This window comes from Eretmochelys imbricata, chromosome 1 (genome assembly GCF_965152235.1).
Source record: "Eretmochelys imbricata isolate rEreImb1 chromosome 1, rEreImb1.hap1, whole genome shotgun sequence".
NCBI classification, from domain to species: domain Eukaryota; kingdom Metazoa; phylum Chordata; order Testudines; family Cheloniidae; genus Eretmochelys; species Eretmochelys imbricata.
The window spans coordinates 112096282-112120471 of record NC_135572.1 but is presented as its reverse complement, the minus strand read 5'-3'; the positions used below and the strand labels follow the sequence as shown (position 1 = coordinate 112120471).

At 43.4% G+C, this 24190-nt stretch overlaps 2 protein-coding genes across 9 annotated transcripts in view; one reads left to right on the top strand and one right to left on the bottom strand.

Annotated features, from left to right (window-relative positions):
• The window catches only part of CUL4A (cullin 4A), a 92102-nt gene extending 89764 nt beyond the window's left edge, over positions 1 to 2338 (bottom strand). Inside the window, exon 1 of the mRNA XM_077813726.1 lies at positions 2058 to 2338. Coding sequence (XP_077669852.1) covers positions 2058 to 2211 — 154 coding nt within the window. The 5' untranslated portion in view covers positions 2212 to 2338. The remainder of the gene's footprint in view (positions 1 to 2057) is intronic.
• Positions 2339 to 9054: 6716 nt separating this feature from the next.
• The window catches only part of PCID2 (PCI domain containing 2), a 62686-nt gene continuing 47550 nt past the window's right edge, over positions 9055 to 24190 (top strand). For 3 of the 8 annotated variants that reach the window (XM_077813688.1, XM_077813679.1, XM_077813654.1), the window contains exons 1-7: positions 9196 to 9475; positions 12459 to 12548; positions 15462 to 15535; positions 16402 to 16469; positions 17027 to 17066; positions 17667 to 17721; positions 20916 to 21019. In XM_077813688.1, coding sequence (XP_077669814.1) covers positions 9440 to 9475; positions 12459 to 12548; positions 15462 to 15535; positions 16402 to 16469; positions 17027 to 17066; positions 17667 to 17721; positions 20916 to 21019 — 467 coding nt within the window. In that variant the 5' untranslated portion in view covers positions 9196 to 9439. The other 5 variants (XM_077813662.1, XM_077813670.1, XM_077813702.1 and 2 more) reach the window with 5 other exon arrangements.

Genomic DNA, 24190 nt, shown 5'->3' with positions numbered 1-24190 from the left:
AAAACATCCAAGGATACTACCTCAGAATGCACACAAGAAGTAAGTGTTGCAATTTAAGGTTTTTTATTTAATAAAGCTTAAACTTACATTCCAAACACTAGCAAACTAATGTGGTCTACTGCAACATCTTTGACACCACTCTAGTTTCAACACTATCTATACTAAATTTATTTTCTATATATTCTTTAAAGAGTAACTGACCACCAAACCATTGATATACATTATCTCTAACTACACTGTGTGTAATAGAACTTTCTACACATAACAGCATGTTCTGTAATAAAATATACGTTAACTGAAACATCAGAAAGACTGGTTTCAGAGTAGCAGCCGTGTTAGTCTGTATCCGCAAAAAGAAAAGAAGGACTTGTGGCACCTTAGAGACTAACAAATTTATTTGAGCATAAGCTTTCGTGAGCTTCAGCTGACTTCATCGGATGCATTCAGTGGAAAAGACTGCAACTAAAACTGTTGTCTATATATAAAGCTGCATCACTTAGTTGAGATGAGGAAAGGGAATACTAAGGCAGTACAGATGCCAGACACAGGACTGGTTAGACAGGGGAGTTGGGTTCTGCTGCCAACTACACCATTGATGTGCTGCGTGATCACGGACAAATCACTTCACTTTTTTATGCCTCATTTCCCCTCTCTGTAAAACAGTGATGGCAATATTCAGTGGTACTGGAACTTAAGGTGCTGGGGGTGCCACTGCACCCCCTCGCTTGAAGTAATGTGTGTGTGGTTTTTGGAGGGGGGTGAGAGAACCTGGATTTGTGCAGGAAATGGCCCACCTTGATTATCATGCATATTGTGAAGAGAGTTGTCACTTTGGATGGGCTATTACCAGCAGGAGAGTGAGTTTATGGGGTGGAGGGGGGGGGTGGAGGGTGAGAAAACCTGGATTTGTGCTGGAAATGGCCCAACTTGATGATCACTTTAGATAAGCTATTACCAGCAGGACAGTGGGGTGGGAGGAGGTATTGTTTCATGATCTCTGTGTGTATATAATGTCTGCTGCAGTTTCCACGATATGCAACCGATGAAGTGAGCTGTAGCTCACGAAAGCTCATGCTCAAATAAATTGGTTAGTCTCTAAGGTGCCACAAGTACTCCTTTTCTTTTTGCGACTACAGACTAACACGGCTGTTACTCTGAAACCAAATACATGGTTTCCATCATCAGCACCCCCAGTAGAAAAACTGTTCCAGTACCCCAGTAATATTGACCTGTCTTTGAAACCTAAAGATGAGAGCTACACTAGGGCCCCTGTGCTCAGAATTTCATATATGTAAGTAAGCTGAATTAACTTCCTTGAAAAAAGAAAAGGAGTACTAGTGGCACCCTCTCTAAGGTGCCACTAGTACTCCTTTTCTTTTTGCGAATACAGACTAACACGGCTCCTACTCTGAAACCTAACTTCCTTGAGGATCAGGCCCTTGTTTGCCAAAAAAGTGATTGCCTATACACAGTGAACAGGCTGGCTGACTAAGGGCCCTTGTAGCTGTGGAGGGAGGCACCGAGCGCAAGTTAGCCAAGTTAAGACCTTTTCGCAGTCCGTTTCCAGAGCAAACCCAGCCTGGCACCTATCTGTTGGTGAGGAAGGAGCTGGAGCAGACCCCACACCACATGACCAGAGGAGCGGCGCTGGCGGCGGCGGCTGCCCTCCATGGGGCGCAGGGTGCACCACAGGCCCCTGGAGCTCGGGCTGGAGAGCGGTCCAGAGGCTACACACACCGCCCCCCCGCACCACAGGGCAGGGTCCTCAGGCGGCCGCTCTTGACCCTGCCCTGCCTGTCACTGTTCGCAGCAGCCCGCAGTCAGGGCCCCTCCCAGCCGCCTCCCTCTCTGGGGAAGGGGCGGGGGCAGCAGGGCCAGGAGTAGAGTAAACTCAGGTCAGGACAGGGCCGCGGGGTCCATTGCCTGCGGCCGACAGGATGAGCCCGGGGCTGCGGCCGAGCCCGGCCGTGCGGGAGAAACTTGGGATGCTTCGAGCCGCCGCCAGGCCCTGGGGACTCGCCCGCCCCCGACCCCCAAACCCTCGGCCCCCGGCCCACCTCTGAAGTTCTTGATCACGAGCTTCTTGGAGGCGGCGGCGGCGCCCCCGGCCCGGGCTCCCGCGGCCGCCGCCAGCGAGGCGGGCTTGGTGAGCCCGTTGGTGTGTCCCACCAGGGCCGACAGGTGCGGCTTCTTCTGCGGCTCACCGGCCATGGCCGCCCCCTTCGTGCCGGAGCGCGGCTCCCGCCCCCCCGGGCCCGGCCGCCGGCTGGGAGCGCCGGCTGCTGCTGCTGCTCTGTCCGGCGGGCGGAGAGTCACCGCCAGCCCGGCCTCCCCCCGCGTCGCCCCGGCTCCGGGGGCCCCATCAACCCCGCCCCGCGGAGAGGGGGCGGGGGGCAGGCCGGCCAAGGCTGCCGCCGGCTCCGCCGCGTAGGCAGCGCGGCCTCGCTCACAAGATGGCTCCCGAGACCAGGGCTGAGGCGGCCGCCGCTGCTGCTGCTGCCCTCGCGCCGGACGCAGGGGGTTAAAGCGCCCGCGAGGCGCCCCCGGCCGGACTCGGGCCCCTCCCTGGCGTGGGGAGAGCGACGGCTCCGCTCGTCGGCCCGCGGGCGCAGCCGGCAGGAGGCGCCGCCCGGCTCCCCCAGAGGCCGCGCAAGAAAGTGAAGCGGCCTCAGCCCGGGCCAGGGTCCCGAGACGCAACCGGTGAGCAGCGGCGGATCCCCCGTGAGCGGCGCGTCTCCCTCCGGCCCTTCTCCCCGGACCGAAGCGGGGCTGCTTTCCAGCCGCGCTAGTTCAGTCACGGTAACGTCACCTTACTGAGGAGCTCCATGGCCTTAGCCGACCACGTGTTTCAGCCGATCCAATTATTTTGCTATTCTGTTTACACTAACGCCACTGGAAATCCCAACTTTTGTCCATCAAGGCTTTGTCTTCTCGGCAAAAGTCTGTAGTTTTCACACTGAGATAGGCAGCCACCTAGGTACAAAATTCGAGTGGAGACCAAACACTAATTTTGTACTTCTCTGGAGCCGGAGATGGATTACAGTTTTCTGGAGCCCTGGGCCAGAGCAAGTGGGGGCCCCTCCGCCTGCTGTCCTCCCACTAGCCTCCCCTCCCCCCACCCCGGTGCTCCTGCTGGGGAGCAGGGTCAGGGCATGGGGCCAGGAGCACCGGGCAGAGGAGGGCAAGCCCCAGTATCCCAACCCTGCTCCCCGGCAGGAGCACCGGCTGGAGCCCCTGGACACAGACTCCATTGGCCCAGTGACTAAACTGCCACTGTCTGTAGCTGAGGTCAACCCGCGGGGGGATAGTGCTGCCCTTGAAGAGCTACAATCAAGGTGGAATCTACCAGTGGCTTGTTTCTACTCAGCTTTTACGTCAAGATAGATATCTCGGTAACTAGGTAGCATCACACATCTTCTTAGGAAGAAAACAGGCCAAGACAGTAAAAGTTTATACCTTTAACCCTCCTAAACACAAAGCCCAACATTTTCTGGTTTTCCTAGTTTCCTCTTCCCAGCCCAAAACGCATCCTTATTTTCAGAGAGATGGACGTTAACCACTTAATTAAATGGTGCCTCTGACAAGAAGGGCTGAGGGCTTCACTAGCTGTTTTTCTTAACTTCCCACTCTTGCTATTGTTGCAGCAGCTCCAAAGGTGGTAAATGTCATAGGAGCACAGGTGTAGACCAGCCCATGTTTTAACCATCATGTCATCTAAAAATTCTGCATCTACTCAGAGCAGGTCTAGACAGCACACTGTTTAAAATCAGGTTTCAGAGTAGCAGCCGTGTTAGTCTGTATCCGCAAAAAGAAAAGTAGTACCTGTGGCACCTTAGAGACTAACAAATTTATTTGAGCAGAAGCTTTCATGAGCTACAGCTCAGTACTCCTACCATAGAAGACACTGTACCAGTAGTAACAACAGTAGAGAATTGGACATAAGTCTTTTTTCATGTTAATGATCACTTGTGAAATTTTTGACCCAAATGTATCATTAAGAACTTAGAGGGAGAAAAGGTGGATGATTAGGTAATATCTTGTATTGGCCCAGCTTCTGTTTGTGAGAGATAAGTTGCCCAATAGCAACTATGTGGGTGAAACCAGACAATCGCTAAGATCTCAAATGAACTCACACAGGAAAATGATAAAAGACAGACATAAACATCACATCAGCTGTGGGTGAACTCTTTTCACAAGGCAATCACTCTATGTCTGACCTATCAGTCCTCACCCTCAAAGGAAACCTGAACAACACTTTCAAAAAACGAGCCCGGGAGCTTAAATTCATAATTATGCTAGAGACTGAAAATCTTGGACTGAATGGTGACCAGGGTGGATAAAAATCAATGGTTTTTTAAAAAAAAATTAATCAGATTTTTTTATTTAAATCAGATTTTTTTGATAAAATTCTTTTTGAGGGAAAAAACTATCTAATGATAGTTTTAATTAAGATATATCTTTGAGATATAATGTCTCATCATGGAATAGGGATTATAAATTCTAATTCTATAGTATGAGACAGTATATTCCTGTAATGTTTAAGAAAAGTTTTGTAAATGAGTTCCTATAGTTCATGGATTAGGGACCAATTTTACGGGGCTCCGGGGCTTCTGTATAGATTATTTAGGTTAATCTTTCTATTTATCCAATGGGACTCAGTGCTAAATCTAGAAGACACCATCAGAGATCCTTAGTTTTGCAGTTCTCAGACTGTGGATTTGTGTCTCCAGAGATAACATGCTTGTTAACAGCAAAAATGTTGTTAAATAAATAAATAATATATAGAGGCGAGAAATAACAGAACTCAACCCTATTGTCCCTCTGCAAATTTGTGTACACAAAGTCAATCCCTTATCTCTCTCTAAAAGTGCAAAGTTTCAAAAAGTTCAGTGAATAGAAGAAGATTGTTGGGGGCAGAATAGATCTGGACAAGGAGAAGAAGTCTGGAGATAAATGCGAGAAGGGAGGTACAGGCAGTCGAAACGTAAGTGAAACCATTTGAGCAGCATATTCCAGAAGGCTTGAGGTCTTTCTGAGTGTATCCTTCATTGCTTTGAGATGTACTATACCATTTGCTCACTAGAAAGGAAAACCTATAATGGCCTGTTTGGGAAAAAGAACCATTCAAGAAATACGTTTGCTGATGATGTTTTAAAGAAAGTCACAACAGTGAACTGGTGGAAGTCACTTAAGCACTTGGATTCAGAGACTGTTGAAGTGATAATCTCACTTTTAACAGCACTAACTTCTTCTGCCCATATAGAAGGAGTATTTTCTTCCTTTGGACTCATTCATTCCAAATTGATAAATCATTTAGGACCTGAAAAAGCAGGAAAGCTTGTTTTTCTTTTCCAGATTATGAACAAACAGGAAAATGAAGGTGAAGACGACTGAGTTAGCTGCAGAAGCCAATATTTTAAATTTCTCATGTTGACCTGGCTGATGTAGTCGATTTAATTTTTGGGGTTTTTTAAATATTTCATTTAACTATTTTAGTTAAAAACAATTTTAACAAAAACAAACCTGATTTTAAAAAAATTGGATGTTTAACTAAATTCAAAAATTCATGCGCTTGCTTTGTTAAAATATTATATGTTTGCTGTTGAAGAAAAAATACAGAATACATAACTTTGTTGTTTTGCTTCAATAAAACAATTTAAATGTCTGTCTGGGGATGTTCTCCTCCTAAAACAGCATGGCAAGAAAATCCTCCAAATATTAATGATTAACCTGTTGAACTGGAGATAGTTCACCTCCCAATGGCTTCATAAATATCTGCTTCAATTACCTTTGGTAAATGAAATAACCAAACAATCATTCATTTTCTCATTTAGCTGTAAAACTAATCTGAAAAGTTTTCAAAATAAATCACTTTAAAAATGTATAGTGTGTGCCTTCTAAAAATGAAACCTACATCTATCTCTGAGTTGTGAAGAATATGTATTAAGATTATTACAACAAGAATACACTTTTATGTAGAAATCCATGATTAAATTGAGTCTTCCTGACTAGTGATTTAAATCAAATCCACCCTCATGGAGACACTACATTTATGGCTTATTACGAGGGCTGTCAAGCGATTAAAAAAAAGAATTGTGATTGTGTGATTAAAAAAAATCAATCACGATTAATCACACTATTAAACAATAACAGAATACCATTTATTTAAAGATTTTTGGGTGTTTTCTACATTTTCAAATATATTGATTTCAGTTACAACACTGAATACAAAGTGTACAGTGCTCACTTTTTATTTTTCATTACAAGTATTTGCACTGTAAAAAGCAAAAGAAATAGTATTTTTCAATTCATCTAATACAAGTACTGTAATGCAATCGCTTTATCATGGAAGTTGAACTTACAAATGTAGAATTATGTACAAAAAACTGCATTCAAAAATAAAACGTAAAATTTTAGAGCCTGCAAGTCCACTCAGTCCTACTTCTTGTTCAGCCAATCGCTCAGACAAACAAGTTTATTTACATTTGCAGGAGATAATGCTGCCCGCTTCTTGTTTACAATGTTACCTGAAAGTGAGAACAGGCGTTCTCATGGCACTGTTGTGGCCGGCATCGCAAGATATTTATGTGCCAGATGCTCTAAAGATTCGTATGTCCCATCATGCTGCAAACACCATTCCAGAGGACATGCTTCCATACTGATGATTGATTCTACTCAATAAAAATTCACAGTAGTGTGGACTGACACATGTTCATTTTCATTATCTGAGTCAGATACCACCAGCAGAAGGTTGATTTTTCTTTTTTGGTGGTTTGGATTCTGTAGTTTCTGCATTGAAGTGTTGCTCTTTTAAGAGTTCTGAAAGCATGCGCCACACTCATCCCTCTCAGATTTTGGAAGGCACTTCAGATTCTTAAATCTTGGGACGAGTGCTGTAGCTATCTTTAGAAATCTCACATTGGTACCTTCTTTGCATTTTGTCAGATCTGCAGTGAATGCGTTCTTAAAACAAACGTGCCGGGTCATCGTCCGAGACTCTTCTAACATGAAATATGTGGCAGAATGTGGGTAAAACAGAGCAGGGGACATACAAGTCTCCCCCAAGGAGTTCAGTCACAAATTTAATTAATGCATTATTTTTTTAACGAGCGTCATAAGGAGGGAAGCATGTCCTCTGGAATGGTGGCCGAAGCATGAAGGGACATACAAATGTTTAGCATATCTGGCACGTAAATACCTTGCAATGCCAGCTACAAAAGTGCCATGCAAATGCCTGTTCTCACTTTCTGGTGACATTGTAAATATGAAGAGGGCAGCATTATCTCCTGTAAATGTAAACAAATTTGTTTGTCTTAGCTATTGGCTGAACAAGAAGTAAGACTGAGTGGACTTGTAGACTCTGAAGTTTTACATCGTTTTGTTTTTGAGTGCAGTTATGTAACAAAAAAAATCTACATTTGTAAGTTGCACTTTCATGACAAAGAGATTGCACTACAGTATTTGTATGAGGTGAATTGAAAAATACTATTTCTTTTCTTTATCATTTTTACAGTGCAAATATTTGTAAATGTAGAAAAACATGCAGAATATTTAATAAACTTCAATTGGTATTCTATTGTTTAACAGTACGATTAAAACTGTGATTAATTTTTTTGAGTTGTGTGCGTTAACTGCAATTAATCAACAACCCTACTTATTACAACAATCTGTAACCCACTAATGCACCCCAGCTGCCACTCCCTTCCCCCAACTTTCCTCCCTAGGACTGGAAGGGTGTTAATAGGCCATTTCACCTTGCATGGTCCCTTGAAATATGTGCTAACAATTTATGCTATATAATCTGTTCCACCTTGTATATAGCTGGGACACAGAGTACATTTCCCAGACCCCAAGAAGTGCTCTGTGCAGCTGAAAAGCTTGTCTCTCTCACCAAAAAGAGCTATTACTTAACCCAGTGGTTCTCAACCAGGGGTAAACGTACCCCTGTGAGGTACACAATGGTCTTCCAGAGGGTACATCAACTCATCTAGCTATTTACTTAGTTTTACAACAGGCTATATAAAAAGTACAAGTGACATCAGTACAAACTAAATTTCATACGATTACTTGTTTATACTACACTATAGATTATACACTAAGTACAATATTTATATTCCAATTGATTTATTTTGTAATTATATGGTAAAAATGAGACAGTAAGCCATTTTTCAGTAATAGTGCATCATGAAACTTTTGTATTTCTATGTCTGATTTTGTAAGCAAGTAGTTTTTAAGCACGGTGAAACTTGGGAGTACGTAAGACAAATCAGACTCCTGAAAGGGGTACAATAGTCTGAAAAGGTTGATAGCCACTGTCTTAACTCACCTTCTCTCGTTAATGCCCTGGGACCAATATGGCTACAACCCTGCATGCAGGGATGTTAGAACAGCTATTATAGCATGGATGCTGCAAGCCATTGTACAAAACTGTGAACCCTGACTATGATGGAAACCAGGTATTTGGTTATTACTACTTCAAGACAGGGTACTCCTATACCCCCAGTTCCAGCCCCCCGACTGCATACAACCATTAAGAGCGTGTCACAGAGGATTAAAATGTATTACAATGCTTTTTTCTTTTTGCCACGCATGCACAGCGAGATGGTCTACAAAACAACACTATGCATTTTGTGTTTAAAACAGAAGTGTCACTAGCTCACGACAAGGCAAGGCTTTGGGCCCACGCTCCCAAACTCCATATAACAGAGGGAGAGGACAGCCAGCACCCGGAGCCAGCTGCCCTCCCAGAGGCACCCCAGGGACCGACGCGTGCGGGAGCAGCGCCCGGACAGAAGCGCCAGCACGCACAGCAGTCACTAGGCTGCTCCCAAGAGGGCTCTCAGCCCGGCCACCCCGCAGCAGGCGGAACGCTGCGCTCAGCTGCAGCGCGCGACGCTCGTCTCCCAGTCCCGCCCGCTCTGCGCGAGAAGAATCAAGCCCCGCCCCCACGCTACAGGACTAACAGTAACAACTCCGCTTTAACCCAAGCCGGGCGCGCGGGGCGGGGCGCTAGGATGGATCATCACGTGAGCGGCTTGCCCGGCCCGCGTCACGTGACTCACGCCGGGCTGGCGCGCCGTGCGGGAGACGGAAGCGCCGGGCGGTTGCCCCACCCACGTGGTGTGATGGAGGGAGGCGGGCGCGGCGCTGCGAGCCTGGTCAGTGGGTGCGGGGGAGCCCCGGGGGAGGGGAGTGACGCGCGCCCTGGGAAACCCCCCCGCCCCGTTGCTGTGCCCTGTGCCTGGCTCCGCTCCTGGGGGGTTGGTCTGCGGGGGCTGCTCCGGGCTGAGTGAGTTGGTGGAAACCCCACGCTGGCCCCGCGGGCGGGTGGGGGACAGACGTGCTAACTCCGTTTCGCGGTGACGCTTCTGTTTCCTTGGCCGCACAGGACACACCCCGCGCTTGATCTCCAGCACTTGCCTGGCCCGCTGGTCCGTCCATGGCGCACATCACCATCAACCAGTATTTGCAGCAGGTAAGTGGGTTTTATTTGCCGGCACCATTCCCTGTTTTTCTCCACGCTACAGATAAGTTACCCTGTTCAAGAAAAGGCAACTGAGAGTATGGGAAGTGATAATTAGAGAAGCGTCTCCTAAGGCTGTTATGAAAACAAAGTAACGTTCGTATGGCGCTTAAAAAATGTGGGGTCTATATAAATATGTAGCCCCCAATCGTGTGATAGGATCTGTTAGTGTGGGCTCTGGCATCTTTAGGAAGTGGACATGTCTGTACTGCAGCTGAGAGCAAGCCTCCCAGCCCCGGTAGACAGACGCACTAGCTCAGCTCAAGCTAGCACGTTAAAAACAGTAGCGTGGATGGTCCAGCACAGAGGGTAGCTCAGTCTCTCAAGCCCACCCGCCTCCCTGCCTCTGAGACTGGGGGCTAGCCCAAGTCTCCGCTGGATCCACAACTTTCATACTGCTCTTTTTAGTATGTTACCTCAAGCTCTACTAGCATGAGTCTGTCTACTCCAGCTGGGAGGTTTGCGCCCAGCTGCAGTGTAAACATACCCAGTGAGGCTTTGCACAGATACTGGGGTCTGCATTAATAGATGCGACTGTAGGATCAAGGCCCAAATATACTTGCTGTAAAGGTTCCTTCCTTGTCAAATGTAATACACACTCTTATTTAAGCACTTTAATGAGACATGTCAAACTTGGTCAGTTCTGCAAAAGGAGCCAAAAGTTAAATATTAGCTGCCTAGGCCCCTTTCCCAATTTCTGTGGTTTATCAGTCGTGTTTTTATATCTTTAGAAAAGGTTTTTCCCTGATCTGTTGCTAAGTGACAGACCCACAAAACCATAGGAAATTTAATATAATAAATGAATCTGTGAAATGACAGTTTACAACATGTTGTCAAATGTAAGAAGTAAAACTGTAAATACTTCCTTTTTTTAATCTGTTGTTGTTTAAAATGTCATTCATGGAAATATGAGGCAAAACATTGTGATTTTTAAATTGATCATGTCCCTTTAAATAATCCTTGAATTGCAGTATATTTGATCATGATAGGACATTATTGAAACTTAAATCTCTAGGTCTGTCATCAGGCTTTTTAACTGAAATAACAAAGATAAGCTATTTTATTGTCCAAATTCTTTTCAGATTATTGACCACATGTTCATATTTTTAGATTTTTCTAATTCTTGAGAATTTTGCATCAAACGTGGTTTTTTTTGTTTGTTTTTTTACAAAGTAAACTCTGAAGATAAAGTCAACATGGAACTAAACTAATTGATTGTATGTGGACTATACTTAACTGTTTAATAATGCTTTATTTCTTCACTGAAATTCTTAGCTGACCTTAGTACTAATTTGGTTTCTGCTGCTGATTTAGAAGTGGGAATACCTTTTCCTGAATAGTGTGTACAAGAATAATGCCATGTGCCCAATCCTGTATCCCATCCATACCCAAAACTCCGATTTAAGGGAGTTCGCAAAGATGCTCTGGGTCCAGTCCTGTAATTCCTACTTAAGAAAATCTTCCCCTTTAATTAAAGGGGAAGTTTTTCTTAGTAGGGAAAGCAGGATTAATCTTTTTATGATTATGCTGTGTTATTAAATACTAATATGTATGTGAAATACATTTAAGGGTCCTTATTAATGAAATCCAAACTATCCTTCCTTTCAGCAACTCCAGTGTAAAATATTCAAAACTTGATTTATGGCTGCAAGTATACTTTTTATTCATTAAAGTCTGTCTATAGTTGTTAAACAAAGTTTCTAATTCTGTCTAACTACTGCCAATGAAAGACAGTGGACGCATATAATTGCCTTGTTCATAGAGTTCATAGAATATCAGGGTTGGAAGGGACCTCAGGAGGTCATCTAGTCCAACCCCCTGCTCAAAGCAGGACCAATCCCCAATTTTTGGCCCAGATCCCTAAATGGCCCCCTCAAGGATTGAACTCACAACCCTGGGTTTAGCAGGCTAGTGCTCAAACCACTGAGCTATCCCTCCCCCCCAATGACCTTGTGAGGTCACTGATCTGAGCCACTTTGTACAACTAAGGAAAAATAAACGTGTATGGCTTTTTCCTTTTGAAGAATTTTAATGTATCTTCCAAACTAAAACGTCTTGGGAATAACATATGAGAAATTAATATTCACAGAAAGAAAAGGAGTACTTGTGGCACCTTAGAGACTAACCAATTTATTTGAGCATAAGCTTTCGTGAGCTACAGCTCACTTCATTGGATGCATACTGTGGAAAGTGTAGAAGATCTTGCTTTGTGTGTATATAAAAAGATCTTCTACACTTTCCACAGTATGCATCCAATGAAGTGAGCTGTAGCTCACGAAAGCTTATGCTCAAATAAATTGGTTAGTCTCTAAGGTGCCACAAGTACTCCTTTTCTTTCTGTGAATATTAATTTCTCATATGTTATTCCCAAGACGTTTTAGTTTGGAAGATACATTAAAATTCTTCAAAAGGAAAAAGCCATACACGTTTATTTTTCCTTAGTTATACAAAGTGGCTCAGATCAGTATCTTCCAAACTAAAACGTCTTGGGAATAACATATGAGAAATTAATATTCACAGAAAGAAAAGGAGTACTTGTGGCACCTTAGAGACTAACCAATTTATTTGAGCATAAGCTTTCGTGAGCTACAGCTCACTTCATTGGATGCATACTGTGGAAAGTGTAGAAGATCTTTTTATATACACACAAAGCAAGATCTTCTACACTTTCCACAGTATGCATCCAATGAAGTGAGCTGTAGCTCACGAAAGCTTATGCTCAAATAAATTGGTTAGTCTCTAAGGTGCCACAAGTACTCCTTTTCTTTTTGCGAATACAGACTAACACGGCTGTTACTCTGAAAAATATTCAGAGTCATTGACAAGAATGCAAATGTCATCACAAGAGGATGATTTTTAATAGTTATGTGGCAATGTGTGTTACATAGCTAAGGCTAGATCTTGTTCCTTAAGGTGTGTAATTTTTTTTCGATAGGTTCTAGAAGCCATTGATTCCAGAGATGGATTGTTTTGTGCAGAATTGGTGTCATTTAAGCATCCTCATGTTGCAAACCCCAGGCTTCAGGTACAAGAATCAGTTACACTAACAAACGAAGGCCCCAATCCTGCAAGGCATAGGCGCCAACTCTGTGGGTGCTCTTTGGCTGGAGCACCCATTCAAAAAAAATAGGGGGTGCTCACCACCCACCAGGATGACCAGTTGTAGGCAGCCAGGTAGCAGCTGTTGAGCGGGTGCCTCTGCAGATGTGCTGTTTGGTATGGGTTGCCTGGGCACAGCTGCAGTCAGCTGTTCGGCAGGCAGGATCAGGTCAGCTGTTTCACACCTCCCTGCTCCAGCAGGGGCTGAGTGAGCCTCAACCCCAAAAAAAAGAAAAAAAAAAAAAGCCTTAGGGTTAGGGGTGGGTGGGAGTGCCGGGCTATCAGCAGCGGTGCAGCCAGCCCCTGCTCACCTGGGGCCACGCCGCATACACCTCTTGGGCTGGTGGCCATGGTGTCCACCTGTATGGTTTCTCCCTCCCTGCCAGGCTCAACTCTGGCCACAGCAGGCATTAGGTGACCCAAGGGAGCCCAGCTAGGCTAGGGCTGATGGGTGCAGTGGTGGATTAAGGGGAGGAAAAACCCTGGACCCCGGCAGGAGCTGCACTGCGGGGGACAGGGGAGAAAAAGCTCAGACCCCATCAGGAGCTGCGCTGGGTGGGGGAAGGAGAAGAAGCCCCGACCCCAGCAGGAGCTGCATTGGGTGGGGGAGGGAGTAGAAGCACCCCCCTGACCCCAGCAGGAGCTGCACTGGGTGGAGCTGGGAGAAGCCCCAGACCCTAGCAGAAGATGTGGTGCTGAAGACCCCAGCTTGGGAGCCCCAGCTACCCTAGTGAGAGAAGCTTCAGGGCTAAAGCCCCGACCCGCCTCTCTGCAGAGGTGGCCTGAGCCCCTCTCTCTCCCATCCGCCCTGCGAGGAGCTGGCTCTCACTCTGAGGTTGTGGAGAAATGCAGCCCAGATCTACCCACCTTGGTATCTCCATTTCCCCCGTCATCACAGAGTCATGAATGGATTTACCCTAGGAGGCAGGGTCAGTATTAACCCCATTTGGCAGGTGGGATTAGGGCACAAAGAGGTGAAGTGGCTTTCCCAAGGCTAAGCAAGGAGTCTGTGGCAGAGCAGAGAACCAAACCCAGAACACCTGAGCCCCAGACATGTGCTTTAACCACAAGGCAACCCTTCCTACCCCAAGGAGGGGGAGCCTCCTCTGCTGCTTTCAGTGTGTGGGTGGGGCAGGCACTAGACAGAGCCACCAGGAGGTGGGGAACAGAGAGAGAGAGATGGGGAAAAGGGACACGGGGTGGGAAGCAAGAAGGGGGAACATCAGGAAGGGGACAAGGACTTAGAGAAGAAAGGAGAGGGAGAGAGAGTGACAGGAAGGAAGAGGGGAAAGACTCCCTACTGCTTGTCCCTCCCATCTGCCTCCTTCCCACAGCCATCAGTGGCCCTCAGATCCCAAATTGGCCCTAAGTAGGTGTGAAACACAGAGCCAATGTAATGTCTTTAAACTGGGATGTTAGTGAAGACAGCTTGTAGCTGAGTGTAATGATTTTAATTATACTGTAATTCATGATGATGTAATTATGTAGTTCATTACTATTTTAATAATGATTACATAGAGATACCAACGATAGACACACATTCAATGACTAGAATATGAAAGAAGTGTATAAATATGCTGAAAATTGCCAGTTTCGGGGGGGGAGGCTGGGACCCCCCCAAACATGCATACCTCGCCCTTACGGCAGGAGGGGGCAGAAAGGAGTGAGTGGGAGGTGCTCAGGGGAGGGGATCTAAGGGGCGTGGGCGTGGGGAAGGGGGAGGGGCCAGGATGGGGTATCCACCAGCAAAACCAAAAGTCAGCATCTGTGCTGCAAGGTGAGGTGCACAGGCAGACCTCTATTAACTTCAAAGAGTCTCTGAAAGGTCCAGGAATTTGCTCATTTGCATGAAATTTCTGGAGCTTAGATGGAAATATTCAGGTAGTTCTGAAGAAATTAACACAGAAAGGAATAGTGTGCATAACAAACATGTAAACAAAAAATCCCCCACAAAACAAACCCAAACTCTCTTGCTGCAGAAAGGGGAGCCTAGTTAGGGAAAAACAATTTTCTGCCACTGCTCTTACAGAGAAAAACAAAATCTTACAAAATATAAAAGTGAGCAGCAGTTCTATAGAAAATAACTCTTCAAAATATTAGAGTTTAATCAAGTTATATTTTATCTATAGAGTGTTTATACTAGCTATAGACCTCAACAGAGAATGACATCCTTATTATAAAATTCCTTTGGTTGGTTTAAAATGTCTTTTAAAATTCTATAAGACTTAATGGTGTTGTATGCAGTTTTAAAAAACTGCACTTAACCCAGGGTCAACTGAAGCAGCAATACAATGTTGTTCCATTAGTGACTATTGCTATTAGCATCCATCTCTCCTCTTTCCCGCCACAATACAACTTAACACAATTGTAGGATGCTGTCCAGAGAAATACAATGAAACATGGAAATTCTATTCTGTTCAGGTTTTTATACTTCACTGTAGTATCTGAGAAGTAAACTCTGTCATTGTCAGTAATCTGTCACTTGTTCTTTCCCCTTCCCTTTTTGTGTGTACTGTTTCTTTTTGCTCTGTCATATGGCTCTTTTATTGAAAAAATTGTTTAATAAGCCAGAGCAGCACACCTTTCTGGTTTGGTTTCTCTCTCTTTCCCTTGTTTATCTCTTGATCTCGCTCCACGGTATGCTCTTTCCCTCCCGTCCCCCTATCCTTAACATTGATTCTCCTTAATTTTCCATTTTTCCTCTACAGTGAGTGACTGTTAATGTTCTAATATATAGCGAAGGCGTGTACGTATAAAAATACTAGCTTGATTAAAAAACGCATATGTTTTTTGTGCAATTTTATACATTTAATGTTCCATTGATTTGTTCTATGATTAGCTTCCATCTCCAGAAGACAAATGTCAACAGGTTCTGGAGCCACCATATGATGAAATGTTTGCTGCTCACTTAAGGTAAAGATGGATTAAGAATGAGAGTTTGAATTTTGATGTATCCAGGTAGAAAGAGGAAGGGACTCCATGAATTGATCTGATTTATTTGAAAGGTCACTGTCAAATTGGGGGGGGGAAATCACACCTTCATCTGAAAATTGGGTACCTGCTACTGTTATAAATAATCCCTAAAATTGCAATAAATAAATGATACAGAAAACATTTACTGATTGCTTTTTTTTTTTTTTTTTTTTTTTTTTGAGTTTAATGTGTGGATTTTGATAGCACTTTATGTATAGTCCATGTCACCATCTTATTGATAATGAATGCCCTTTTCCAGGCGTTGCAAAAGTGCTATTGCTTTTAATAGCAATAACAGACACAAAAGTGAAAAACAACAACAGGGGAAAGAGACATTTCTTAAATAGGAAAAAGTGATTCTAGACCTATGAAAACTGGCAGAGCTCTCTCATGCATCTTTAGTATGCAAAATATTTCTTTACTGCTTTTTTACAGTTAAATAGAGGTCAAGTTGATGTCTTTTTTTAATTTTCTCTCATTTCAAGAATCTTGAAAATTTATCTATCTAAGTTATGTTGAATGACAATCGTAGAGAGGTCATTTAAAACTGATGCGTTCAGATCTTTTGCTGCATAATGTATTGTGTGAAATTGCCAGTTTATTTACATTGTCACTCAGTATTCAATTCCCATATTTATTGCTGTTTAAGAATACTTCTAATAAGCCTGTTACTAAAATAAACTGCAAAGCTTTAATTTAGCTAGAGAGAAAGAGAGACTAATATATTAAGCTACTCTTTAAATATAAAACATTTTTCAGTTTCCTCCTTACTGCTTTTTTTTTTTTTTTTTTTTTTTTTTTGACAGATGTACTTACGCTGTTGGAAACCATGACTTTATTGAAGCTTACAAATGCCAGACTGTTATAGTACAATATCCTTTTCCATCAGTTCATTTGAGAGCTCATAAATATGTGTATCTGGGATAACTTCATGTTTGAGGAGGGCAAAATGCTTTCAAATGTGATGGGATTACGAAATATAAATGTAGTTTGGTGTATGTGTGTGTCTAAAATTTTAGCTATTTAGACTTGTAACCAATGAAATCCAAATAAAATTTCCCCCTTCTCTTTGGGGTCAAAGAAAAGTACACTTGCCCCCAAGCCAGAGAATTAGTCTTCTGCAGTCCCCCACATAATGTAGAGAGGATGATGATATTGCAAAGAGCCACTATCCTGTTCCCTTCCTTGGGCCTCTCCCACTCCCATGTGCAGGGCACTGTGCTCCCTCAGTCAGGGTAAAGGAGGTAGCATGCAGTAGAGCTGGACTCATCCCTTATGTGCCCTTACACTCCGATTCCTGATCCGTTGCCTTTTTTTGCAGTCTTCTACACTCAGAAATAGGGCATACTATACAGCCTCTTACACCTATCCCATTTTACTTCCTGGGTCATTTTGTAAATTGTGTGCTATGTTCTCCTAAATATAACACATCATTCCTGCGAGCATTTCAAGCACATAAAGAAGAAAACTGGTAAGTACTTTGTAAATGTCATTATGTTAGTAACTAGGCAGGTGAATAGATCTAGATGATTGTTACTGCTACCTTTCATCCCAAAATGCAACCATAGTTCAATTAAGATACCACCATAAAAATAACTTTCATTATCTATAATGATTTGTTTCAGTTGTGTACACCAGGTATTTACTAATTAAAACTGTTATGTCACTCTGCTCTTTCGAATTTGTATAAGGGACTCAAGCCCAAAATCTGTTCATTTGTCGATTCAAATTATTTAGCAAACGTACTTTGTTTCCCTTTAAGTAAAGCATTGATTGCAGAATGATATTCTGCTTGACAGTTTGTCACCTGGAGATTAATTAACTGCATTATTCATTTACTGCAAGTAATGATGTGTGAAACACTGACCTTTTAAAGACATTTTCCTATAAAATGTGATTTTTTTTTGTAAGGTTTAAGGAAAGGAAAACTGGATATATAGGGAATTTTATAGCCACCAGCAACACTTACGTCCATATGGACTAAAAAGTAACTTGTGTGGCTTAACCTGCAATATGGGGTTAGTTACTCATGCATAATAAATTTATTGATTTTTTTTGTTTGTTTCTGTAGGGCTTTGCCTATTATGTATGCTGTAGCACTTGACCTTCGAATTTTTGCTAATAATGTAAGTAGACAGGAAACTTGCAGTTTAACAATTTCATGTACTCTATCTGTCAATAAGGAATTTATTTGATTGAAGTGTCTTAAACTTTCATCCTTCGCTTAATCTTCTCCCTTTTATGTAAGGACGTGTTACAAAATAATTAGGGTTGTCAAGTGATTAAAAAATTAATTTCTATTAATTGTGCTGTTAATAATAGAATACCATTTATTTAAATATTTGTAGATGTTTTCTACATTTTCAAATATATTGATTTCAATTACAACACAGAATACCAAGTGTACACTGTTCACTTTATTTTTGATTACAAATATTTGCACTGTAAAAAAGAAAATAAATAGTATTTTTCAGTCCACCTAATACAAGTAATGTAGTGCAATCTCTTTATCATAAAAGCTGAACTTGCAGATGTTACTCCGGGGGGGATTCTGCCCCAAAAAATTAAAAATTATGTGCACAATATTTTAAAATTCTGCAAATTTTTTTTGTCAAAATAACACTATATAATCACACCAGCTTCAATTATTTTGATAATTTATTTCAAAATACCTGTCAGCAAGTATGTAACAATACAGACATATAAAAATTTCCCCCAGGAGTAGAGAATTAAAGAAACCCCTATGACAACCCTGTTCCTGTTTCTCGAGCCCAGCCGGTGGGCCAGACTCTCACACCCACTCTAGCCTCTAAGAGCCCAGCTATCGGGCCCTCCCTGGCTGAGACGCTCACATCCCCTATCCTCCTGGAGTCCAGGGATACAGAGGCAAAAATAGCCTGATGCTGGGTCCTGGGCTTGCACGGAGTTTCCTGTGCGCCGCCGCCCCCTTCCTAAAGGGTATGCTGGGAACTGCAACTGCTGGGAACCCTCCAGTTCCCGCCCCCTGGTATTGTTTTCTATTTGCAAGCTGGGCTCTGCTGGGTCCAGCCACCCCTAGTGGCAGTCAACATCTCTGCAGCCCATTTCAGGGGGTGGGGGAAGGAAATTCTGCATGCATAACACTAATTTCTGCAAAATTCTGCATTGCGCAGTGGTGCAGAACTCCACATGTAGAGCCTACAAGTCCACTCAGTCCTATTCCTTGTTCAGCCAATTTCTCAGACATACAAGTTTGTTTACATTTGCAGGAGATAATGCTGCCTGCTTCTTCTTTAAAATGTCATCTGAAAGCGAGAACAGGCGTTCACATGGCAGTGTTGTAGCTGGCATCTCAAGATATTTATGTGCCAGATGCGCTAAAGAATCATATGTCCCTTTCATGCTTCAACCATCTTTTAAGAGGACGTTTGTCTTAATGATTAGAGCCTACAAGGGTACTTGTTCAGCCAAAGTTTTTTTTTACATTGTTTTGTTTTTGAGTGCAGTTATGTAACAAAAAAAAAATCTACATTTGTAAATTGCACTTTCACCATACCGATTGCACTACAGTACTTGTATGAGATTAATTGAAAAATACTATTTCTTTTGTTTGTCATTTTTACAGTGTAAATATTTGTTATAAAAAATATAAAGTGAGCACGGTACGCACGGTACACTTTGTATTCTGTGTTGTAGTTGAAATCAATATATTTGAAAATATAGAAAAACATTTAAAAATATTTAATTTCAATTGGTATTCTATTAACAGTGCGATTAAAACTGCGATTAATCACGATTAATTTTTTGAGTTAATAGCGTGAGTTAACTGCAATTAATCAACAGCCCTAAAAATGATATATACTCAGAGTTTCACCCACTGCTAAGTTCATCTTATACTTGCAATAATATAAGTTGCTTATTCTATCTACCTGTTATTTTTGGCCCTTATCCTGAGAGGTGCTGAGAACTTGCAGGTCTCACTGATGTCAGTCTGGGTTTCTAAAGTTATTTATGGTTCAGAAAGGCTCTGTGGGGCATGCCTTAATTGCATCAGTAATGCTTTTACTCCCTGGCTTCATGATTGGGTAGAATTTTCTCCAAGAAACTTTTTTTGAATTAGATAGGGTTTAAAAATTCTCTGTGGTGGACCATGGTGGTAGTTTGTGTTGCAATGGGGAAAAACTTTATTTCTGCCTGGAGTAGGAAATGGTCTGAACAGAGTAGTAAGTAGATTCTACATTTATGACCACATCCAGCCTGAGGATCCAATGTTGATAAGGCCATTTATGTATTTGGGCGCATATATTACCTGTGAGAAACCTGAATCGGAGGGTCTGCATGGGAGTTTTTGGTTTATCGGTTTGGAGAAGTTTGTATACTAACTAGATTGGCACTGTATGAGAGCTGATGGGGCATTTTAATAGATATGTCTTCAATAACAAGGATGAGTCTCCGTTTCTTTTTTTTTTTTGGCCTGTTTGCATTTGTTTTCAGGGTAGTTAAAAGTGGGGGAGAATGTAAACAAAAGTCAAAATTAAAACAACACTTAATTCACGAGGCAAATTCCAGTGCATGTTAAGGCCGTTGGTTTGTCTTTTGTTATCCTTCCTCGGAGATAAAGTTGTACATTAGTTAATCCACCTTTCAGATCTCTTTAGTTTTACATGTTATGTTGCCAGATCATGATTTATCGTGAGCTTAGCAATATTTGGTGTTTTTCTTCAAGTTCCAGTACCTGGAGTCCTGTGAATGCCTGAGAATCTCAGCTTTCATTCCCAAGAAAAATGGCTGGCCTTCATAGTTGCAGAGAGGTTGAAAAAGCGAACCCTGAAGGCTCATACATCAGAAGGCAACTTAAAAGAACCCAAATTTATTTTTAGATAACTTTTTTGGGGGTGGCCTAAATCATGATTTTTTTGAAGGCTTGTGGTTGGCAATACCTAGGGTAACCATATTTTCCCAACGGGAAAACAGGACACCCGTGGGCCAGCCCGAGCCCCCCTGCCCCAGCACGGGGCTGGCCCAAGCCCTTCTGAGGTCCCCCAGCCTCCCCATGTGCGGGCTGCCGGTGGCCACCCTCGCCTCCCCACACTTGTGCCAGCCTGAGCCCTCCCTGCCTCCTGTTCACGCAGGCTCAGCCTGAGGTTAATGAGCGGGGTGTGTTCAGAACCTCCAAAGAGATATTTTAATACGTTCAGTATGTTGGGGTGACAGGTGTAAGGAACTTACCTCTTACTTTACTTTACAAGATACTGTATTTACAGAACTAGTCTACTTATTGCTTTTAAAACATGAGCCTGAACATAGGAATACATGCTGTATCTCTCACCTTGCATGCTAGGCCGATCAACAGCTGGTGAAGAAAGGGAAAAGCAAAGTTGGTGATATGTTGGAAAAAGCAGCAGAATTGCTGATGAGCTGTTTTCGTGTCTGTGCCAGTGACACGTAAGTGAAAGATCCTTTCTAGATCTTGTGTTGAATCATTAAGAAATGTAAATAACTTTACCCATTTGTAAAGCATAAGAACTAATTCTCTGCACTAGCCAAGACCATATCCGGGTCAAGGTAGTCACTTTTGTTGCCTGCCTCCTTCTCTTTGTGCCGTGTTCTCTCCTGAGTATCAACTACAGCTGGAGAGGCTTCTCTTTAGGCTTGATAGTCTTAGCAGGTGTTGCAGAAGAGACTAATTTACATCCTGGTCTCTCAAGGCAAACAATTAATTCTTTCTGTCCTGTTCCAGTGTGGAGTTTGTACATGCCATTACAGTGGGACTGGGAGAGAGGGAGTTTTACTTCAATCTTCCATTCTTAACCGGTTTAATGTTCTCAACATGGAGAAAAGGCTTCTTCACTCTTTCTCCCCTTCCAGTATTGCAAACAGCTGTAATTCTCAGGCGCATGCTACATACAGGTGTGCAGAAGGCCATAGAAGGGGAATTCCACTGTAGGGAACCCCAGTCTCTCTCTATTACAGTATATCTTGTAAAAATAACAAGGAGTCCTTGTGGCACTTTATAGACTAACAAATTTATTTGGGCATAAGCTTTCGTGGGCTAGAATCTACTTCATCAGATGCATGGAGTGGAAAATACAGGAGCAGGTATAAATACATGAAAAGATGTGAATTGCCTTACCAGGTGTGAGGTTAGTCTAATGAGACAATTCAATTGACAGCAGGATAGCAAGGGTGGAAAAATAACTTTTGAAGTGGTAATGAGAGTGGCCCATTTCAGATGGTTGATAAGAAGTTGTGAGTAACAGTACAGGGAAACTAGGTTTAGGTTTTATAATGACCCAAACCACTCCCAGTCTTTATTCAGGCCTTATCTGATGGTGTCCAGTTTGCAAATTAATTCCAGTTCCGCAGTTTCACATTGGAGTCTGTTTTTGAAGTTTTTTTATTGAAGAATTGCCACTTTTAGGTCTGTTATTGAGTGACCAGGAAGATGGAAGTGTTCTCCGACTGGTTTTTGAATGTTAGGATTCCTGATGTCAGATTTGTGTCCATTTATTCTTTTGCATAGAGACTGTCCAGTTGGGTCGATATACATGGCAGAGAGGCATTGGTGGCACATGATGGCATATATCACATTGGTAGATGTCCAGGTGAACGAGCCCCTGATGGTGTGGCTAATGTGGTTAGGTCCTATGATGGTGTCCCTTGACTAGATATGCGGACAGAGTTGGCACCGGGGTTTGTTGCAGGGTTTGATTCCTGGGTTGGTGTTTTTGTTGTGTGGTGTGTAGTTGCTGGTGAGTATTTGCTTCAGGTTTGGGGGCTGTCTGTAAGAGAGGACTGGCCTGTCCCGCAACGTCTGTGAGAGTGAGGGATCATCATTCAGGATAGGTTGTAGATCCTTGATGATGCGCTGGAGAGGTATTAGTTGGGGGCTGTAGGTGACACCTAGTGGCATTCTGTTACTTTCTTTGTTGGGCCTGTCTTGTAGTAGGTGATCTCAGGTGCTCAATCTGTTTCTTCACTTCACCAGCTGGGTATTGTAGTTTTAAGAATGCTTGATAGAGATCCTGTAGGTGTTTGTGTCTGTCTGAGGGATCGGAGCAAATGTGGTTGTATCTTAGAGCTTGGCTGTAGACAATGGATCGTGTGATGTGGTCTGGATGATCTTGTAGCCTCTATCATAACAAGGCTGTCCTCCTCCAGACTTTATGCACCAAAGTTATTTAAACTTCTGTTGTTAGCTTAAAATCCAGGGAAACTCCTTTTAAAAAACAAAAAAAACCTCTTAAGATCACTCAAATATTTCCTATCAACACAATCACTAGAAACCCAGGAAATCTCCAGCTAAGTAGTATTAGCATCCACAAAAGTCTAAAGTTACTCTTCATACCTCCCAGATACCATAATACCAAAGTACACTTAGATTTCTCTCCTCTACAACAATCTCCCTTTCAGATGCACACATCATGTTCTTCAAAATCTCATCCCAGGGTATGTCTACACTAAGAAATTAGGTTGAATTTATAGAAGTCAGTTTTGTAGAAAGCGTTTTTATACGGTTGTTTGTGTGTGTCCCCACACAAATGCTCTAAGTGCATGTAGTTGGCGGAGTGTGTCCACAGTACCAAGGCAACCATCGACTTCCGGAGCGTTGCACTGTGGGTGGCTATCCCACAGTTCCCGCAGTCTCCGCCGCCCATTTGAATTCTGGGTAGAAATCCCAGTGCCTGATGGGGCTAAAACATTGTCGCGGGTGGTTCTGGGTACATATCGTCAGGCCCCCGTTCCCTCCCTCCTTCCGTGAAAGCAAGGGCAGACAATCGTTTTTCGCCTTTTTTCTTGAGTTACCTGTGCAGACGCCATACCATGGCAGGCATGGAGCCCGCTCAGCTAACCATCACCATATGTCTCCTGGGTGCTGGCAGACGTGATACTGCATTGCTACACAGCAGCAGTTTATTGCCTTTTGGCAGCGGACAGTGCAGTATGACTGGTAGCCATCGTCAACATAGTCCTGGACTGGTGCTCTTTTGGCTGGGCGCCTGGACAAACATGGGAGTGACTCAACAAGGTCATTTCCCTTGTTTCGTCTCGTGGCGATTGAGTCCTACCGGCAGTGCACTGTCTTTTAACCTGCAGGTAGCAGAAGATGATGGGCAGTCATCGTACTGCACCGTCTTCTGCCGAGCACCCAGGAGATGACGATGGCTAGCGGTCGTACTGCACAGTCTGCTGACAGCAAGATGTATAAAGATAGATGAAGTGGCTCAAAACAAGAAATAGACCAGATTTGTTTTGTATTCATTTTCTCCCAGCCCTCTGTGAAATCAACGGCCTGCTAAACCCAGTTTTGAGTTCTATCCTTGAGGGGGCCATTCAGTTTCTCGCAAAGCCACCCCCTTTGTTGATTTTAATTCCCTGTAAGCCAACCCTGTAAACCATGTCGTCAGTCGCCCCTCCCTCCATCAGGGCAACGACAGACAATCGTTCCGCGCCATTTTTCTGTGCAGACGCCATACTATGGCAAGCATGGAGCCTGCTCAGATCACTTTGGCAATTAGGAGCACATTAAACACCACGCGCATTATCCAGCAGTATATGCAGCACCAGAACCTGACAAAGTGATACCAGGCGAGTAGGCAACATCAGCGCGGTGAC